Source organism: Triplophysa rosa, linkage group LG11 (assembly GCF_024868665.1).
Source record: "Triplophysa rosa linkage group LG11, Trosa_1v2, whole genome shotgun sequence".
NCBI classification, from domain to species: domain Eukaryota; kingdom Metazoa; phylum Chordata; class Actinopteri; order Cypriniformes; family Nemacheilidae; genus Triplophysa; species Triplophysa rosa.
In genome coordinates, this window is record NC_079900.1 from 4,352,660 (window position 1) to 4,358,981 (window position 6,322).

A 6,322-nucleotide genomic window follows, 5' to 3' on the forward strand; every position below is an offset into this window, starting at 1 on the left:
GTTCATTTCTCCAGATACCATAAAACCCCAACACATCCAGAGATAACGATAATATTGAATACTCCGGCATGTGATCAGCCAAGGACAAAACTGAAGGAAGACTGCACGCACCCTCGCCCAACCCCAATCCCCCCAAAAAAATCTTTTAAGGGGTGATATGACACGGCTTAAACAAATATTATCGGTTGTTTTAGATGTAATGCAATGTGCATACACGATTTAAGGTTAAAAACGCTGTATTTTCCACATACCGTGCATGTTTGTATCTCCTCTTTGCCCTGCCTCTCTGAAAAGCGCTGATTTTTACAAAGCTCATGGCTCTGAAAAGCGAGGTGTGCTATGATTGGCCAGTTAACCAGTGCATAGTGATTGGTCAAATACTGCAAGCGTGTGACGGAAATGTAACGCCTCTTACCATATTTGAAACATCAGGTTCCAAAGCAATTGTACTGACAGGTACACCCATCTTACTTGCGTATACATTTGGGCGGTCTTAGTCAAATCATACCACCAACTGACGTAGATTTGTGGGGGTGTGGTTACACGAGGCGTTTCAGGCAGGTCTGGGTGAGCATTCGCTTTTAGATAGAATGCATCTTTTGTTCCCACACTTTAATTTTTGCAATTTTACGTGTCTAATACATGCATGGACAACTTATAACACACCAAAGACACACAAGAACATGTATTCGCACCATATGACCCCTTTAAAGTAACTAATTAAATGGTACATGGTTAAAATCAGGGAACCGTTTGCCAAAAATATGTATTTTTCACTAAGCAACACAAAAACAAACTATTATAATTACGCAATTCTGACTGCCAATTTTGGAAATATCAGTTCAAATGTTTATTAGTTTAAAGAGTATATTCCTCAATATTTTTAAGGGCTTATTTTGGTTTATGGAGTGTCCGACAACAAGTTTATGTACATACATGATGTAAAAATACTATTATTTCGTAATAATAAGCAGTTTTTATTACCTTACTTCTTGACTGACTCTCAAATGATTCGTTCCGCGATTCATCTGTGTAATCTCCGCCTTTCCGCCAGCGTAGTCTGATCTGATTGGTCAGATAGTGTAGTCTGCTGTGATTGGTCAGATGGTCTAGTCTGCTGTGATTGGTCAAATGGTCTAGTCTGCTGTGATTGGTCAAACGCGTTCAGCATGTGTCGCAAATGGACCGCCTATCATTACTGCTGTATTACGGTTTGCAGGTGGTTGGATATTAACAGTGTATAGAGAGAGATGGCGTCGATTTTACCTTACCAGTTCGAGCCCGAGTCTGACGAATCATCCGAAGATGCTAATCAAAATGAAAATATAGTGCGAGCATGACTGGAGGAGGATGTTTTTCAGTGTAAAATAAATAGTAACCATTTTTTCCTCAGAAGTTCTTCCTTTGGTAGTGAAAATAAGACTGACTTAGTTTCACTACATAGAACACAGCTTCTCTTAGACATGATGCACACGTCACGAACGAGCTAGTACAGTGTTTGGGGAGGAGAGAGTTAAGTTTTCGCAGTCAGTAGGCGGGGATTTTTCTAGTGACGTAGGTACATTGTGGTTAAAGATTCGGACAGGTCATGGCTTGTTCGCGTGATTCAGAGTCGATTACCTTTTTTATAAGCTAATAACTTTTTTATTCGTTCACCTTCGGATTTACAACTTGGCAGATTGCTTACATTCAAACACGGCAAAATTAAACACTTCATGAAATGTATTTTTTATGATCTCGAGGAATGTACTCTTTAAAGTCTCAATATTAATAAAATAGTTTATGTGTGAAACATATCTTTCTAATGTCAAATCAAGATGTTGTTAACTATTGACTAAGTAATTAGTTACTTAATTTATTGAACATATATTCATTACAATATTGAACACAAAAAGTAAAGAATATGTGGCCTCAAGAGACTTCCATACAGCCCACTAGATGAGAATCAATGTCATTCATGATGTCATGGCTCTGCTTCCTTAGTCATGTTTTTCTTGGTCCTGTAGCAGAGCCATGGCAAAGCCTTAGGTTTTATGTGAGAAAACCATGAGATGTTTGTTTTTTGACATCTCATGTGTTTTCTCAGGTCTTGTCATTGGCCCCGCCCCTCTCGTTTCCTGTATTGTCTCCCTCTTGTGTCTTATGTTCTACACCTGCCCTTGCTCGTTATCCCTGTTTGTCTTCCCTATTTATACCCTTATGTTCCTTTGTCCTGTGCTCTTGTATTGTGTGTACTACGTTGTGTGTGTTCCTGCCCGTGTGGCGAGTTGTGAATTTCGTGTTTGGATTACCCTTATTCCCTTTGTGAGTTTTGTGTTCTACCCTGTAATGTCATGTTTAATTTTAGACGTTTGGTCGTGTCCTTTAGTTTAGTTTTACTGTTCTTGTTTTCATTTTGCCCCCTCGAGGGAAGTCTTTTGTTTAATATATATTTCTTAGTTCTGTTTTCCCCCATTGTGGGTGTTTTTGGTTCTGTTTTTTGTTTGTAAAATAAAGTCTTTGTCATTAACCCCTTACTGCCTGCCTGCGCTTGGGTTCTCGTTCACCACCATCCGTGACAATACAGCGTATGTATAAGGAATAATTGAACAGGGCCGTTCAATTATTCAAAAGTAATGCAGACCCGAGGTGGTAATGCGGCCACGACCGAAGCGGAAATCAGTTATTTTATTATATGTATTTCTATATTGTTTTTGAAATGCTTTGTTTATTGAAACGAAACTGCACACTTTCCATTAACAGTAAAGTTTGACATTATAAACTCAGATCAAGAGCGTGCTGTGTGGGTGATGGCCTGTAGGCTACACTATAACCTTTCTGTTTTTAAACTTGGCGAAGTGATATGGAACTGTAATGCGGTCAGCAGACCTGGAACACCTTCATAGGTGTGCATTAACTGAAAGTTAATGCATACCCATAGAAGTTTGTCAACCAATCAGATTGAAGCATTCAAAGCCCCTGGTATAATCGCATTAATACACATGTAATTAAGGTTTGAAAGGCTGCATGTTCATTTAATGTATGCTTCAGTGAACTTAACACGTTTATATAGCGTGATAGATCGCCATTGTATGTTTCAAGCCATAAATGGGAATGGCATTTAGTCTCTGTATATAGATAATGTAACATATCATATAGACGTCTCAACTTCCAGACTCGGTTTTTCTGTATAGTTACAAAACCTGTTCAGTTCCCCACTAATTAAAAATGACACCCTTTTTGAGTACCAAAACAGCGTGTTGCTCTATTATCTTTGGATCTCTGGAAACATAAAGATAACTCCCAAAATAAGTTCTGAATGAAGCGGTCGCTCTGCATTTATAACAGTGTGCATGACGTAGAGAGCGTAGAAAGGATCCTGTTGGCCAGCTGTATGATACCACGCGCACATCCCCAAACCCCCAATCCCACCCGAATTAAATAAATCGAGTTATGCAATTTACGCGGGTGATCCCAGCAGAAAAGGTTATACGGAAAAATCACATCCTGAAATTTTTATTTATTCAATAGAACTTCATATAATGCAACAACCTAATGAATCAGACAGATGTTTTACCTCTCAATCTGTAGCATTTGAAAACCAGAACGACTGTCACTATCAGATATGGACAAACTGCCAGCAGAGAACTGAGAATCTTAAGAACAGAAATCTTTTCCTCAAAATCTCCTGAAGCTAAAACACAAGTTATCATACAGAATATCTGAACTACAACAAACAAAATCATCACATGACAGACTCTCACCTGTGACTGAGATCCATCTCTTTGGAGACGCTCCTCTCTCTGGGTGTTGACAGGAGTAGAAACCCTCATGTGACTTTGAGACTGTAGAGATGATCATCATGTCTCCTGTAGTCTGATTCTGCACCTCTGATCCATCTTTATAGAATTCAGCTCTGAGGTTTGATGGGTTTTTATCTCGATATAAACAGTGTAGAGTCAGAGAATCTCCTTCAGTCACAGGATGAACAGGACTGTACAGAATCACATCACCATCTACACAACAGAGAAACAAATGTAATGTAATGTAATAATAGTGATATTTTGTGAAGCTAATAAATACAGAATGATAAACTCACTGTGTATTGAGATATTAACAGGATGAAGTTTGTGTCCAGATTCAGACTCACACCAGTACACTCCAGTGTCAGATGTGATGAGAGATGTGATTGTACATGTAGATTCTGTTCCTGTAGATCTGACTGATGATGATGGACAAGTTTCCAGTGTGTTTGTGTATCTTCTCACTGTCCATCCAGTAGAGTTCCTGTGATCCTCACAGCTCAGAGAGAGAGATTCAGATGAGAAGTGTTGAGTTCTGTTGGGTCTGATGATCAGAGACACTGAAGAAGAACCACCTGAGAAGAAAAACACAGCTTGAATCTTTATTAAAACCCCCCTGTAGTCTATATTTGATCACTCATAACTCATCTTTGCGCATCAAAATAGCATGCTGAAAGTCTTTTATTTTGCCATGTCATTTAGTATAGACGGATCCATGGATGTTAATTTTGGGTACACTATAGGAATGTATTCCTTTAAGGCATTGTGACAGTGAACCTATAGAACAGACTGTCAGATTACATATAGCATCTGTGCTAACTGAGGTCCATAATCTCTCACCTGTAACATTGATCCACAGAACATCACTGTAGTCTGTGTAATAGACTGGATTCCCTCTTCCAGCTCTACACCAGTACAGACCTCCATCTGAAACTGTAACGATGAGAATTGTGTAGTAGTTTTCATCTGTTGTCGTCTTCTCAGTGTTCAGTGTGTGTTTGTACCAGTAAAACTTCCATCCAGTGAACTGATTCATGAGACACTTCAGAGTCACTGTGTTTCCCGTCAGTACAGATCCTTCAGTATCTGATCTGAGTTCAGCTTTTGGTTTTGATCCTGCAGGAGAATAAAACACATTCAGATGCTGAAGAGTCTCAGAGTTCATCTGCTTCTCTCCGAGTCTTTATTACAGTCATGACTGACCTTTAACAGAGAGAGTCACATGGTCACTGTCCTGAGAGGATGAGGTGCATCCAGCTCTCGCTCCTCTACACCAGAACTCATCCTGATCAGACTGAGTACTGAACTGATAGTGAGAGATGTTTGGTCTGAGGAAACACTGGATTTGTTTCCTGTAGTTATTTGATCTTTTTTACAGACATATTTTTTAATCTACAGTCGCAGTAACTATGAAGCTGTCTGTCATTCTCTGGCACATCACTGATTTTGATCTCATGTGTTGCAGGTGAAAATAGTTTTTATAAAACGGTCGGAACTGGTCCTTGATTCTGATTGGTTGAGCCGTGTTCTTAGCCGTTATAAAATACCCTGATTTATAAATGCTGACCGCATCATAGTCTCTAAGTCTCTAAGTATCACTGTGTCACTGTTGCTCGGTCTTGCTGTGCATTTTGAAAAATTTATTTTTATTTTTATTTGTTTTATAAGAGCAAGAAGGCCTGTGAAGCAGTGGGTTACAGTACATTTTATAACCGCTGAGGGGGCTTCACTTCACATCGTGCCTAAACTGTTATAAAATGAACTGTAATCCACTGCTTCTTGGGGCTTATTGCTTTAATTTACTATGATCTTCTCCCCACTGCAAAGAAAGAATTCATTTAATTTTAAAAGTACAGGACACCACATTTCATCNGAAACACGGATCGTGACAGTCACAGACTCGCAGTGTGAAGAGACGCTCACACCAGAGGTCAACACATCTCATCTGCACATCATGTGTGTTTCATGCTAAAGTTTTTAATGCTCGGACATGAAACCTAATATACTGTATATAATATCATTGACTTAATGCAGTTTTCGAGTCAATCAAAGTGTAATGTATTTATTGTCTTAGAGTTCCTTCTGCCTTTAGACCTCAATAAGACAAAGTGACATTTTTAAAGATACAGAAGAATTAAAATCATTGGTGTTTGCTGAGGAATCCTTTTGCGTTACAAATATGATTGACAGCTGAAATGAGTTTTCTGACAATAAATAGACAAACTCATCTCATAGAGCTACAGTATATTAAAAGAGGAACTAAAGCCATATCTACAGATGAGAATATCACATCCAGATCACCATAGCAACCATCTACCGACAGCTAAAAACCGCATTCGCTAGCAACTCTCTAAAAAGCAATCTAGAAACCATAAAGCAACATTCCAGTAACCTCTCTCAGTCACAACACGATGATGACACAGCGGCAGATAGTTTCTAAACAAAAGCATCAGTCATATCTGACCAGAATATCACTAAAAAAATCACAGAATGTTTTCAAGCAACTTTAAAAAGACAAATCGTGAGCCTGCAATGACAAA

The 6,322-nt window shown here is 38.8% G+C and overlaps 1 protein-coding gene across 1 annotated transcript; it reads right to left on the reverse strand.

Moving 5' to 3' along the window:
* Nucleotides 1-3,539: 3,539 nt before the first annotated feature.
* On the reverse strand, nucleotides 3,540-5,066 carry LOC130561250 (high affinity immunoglobulin gamma Fc receptor I-like). Its single transcript, XM_057345453.1, has 5 exons — nucleotides 4,986-5,066; nucleotides 4,560-4,898; nucleotides 4,079-4,357; nucleotides 3,744-3,995; nucleotides 3,540-3,673 (listed from the first exon to the last, which is right to left on the reverse strand). The coding sequence occupies exons 2-5, from the start codon at nucleotides 4,816-4,818 to the stop codon at nucleotides 3,540-3,542; spliced, it is 924 nt and encodes a 307-aa protein (XP_057201436.1). The 5' UTR covers nucleotides 4,819-4,898; nucleotides 4,986-5,066.
* Between the last annotated feature and the right edge of the window lie 1,256 nt (nucleotides 5,067-6,322).

Excerpts from the sequence above, each read along its gene's own strand:
- LOC130561250 (XM_057345453.1), bottom strand. The coding sequence starts at position 4,818 with ATGAATCAGTTCACTGGATGGAAGTTTTACTGGTACAAACACACACTG. Across the intron at positions 4,358-4,559 it reads TCTGACAGTCTGTTCTATAG|GTGGTTCTTCTTCAGTGTCT; the intron begins GTTCACTGTCAC and ends TTTTCTTCTCAG. Across the intron at positions 3,674-3,743 it reads GAGATGGATCTCAGTCACAG|CTTCAGGAGATTTTGAGGAA; the intron begins GTGAGAGTCTGT and ends CTTGTGTTTTAG.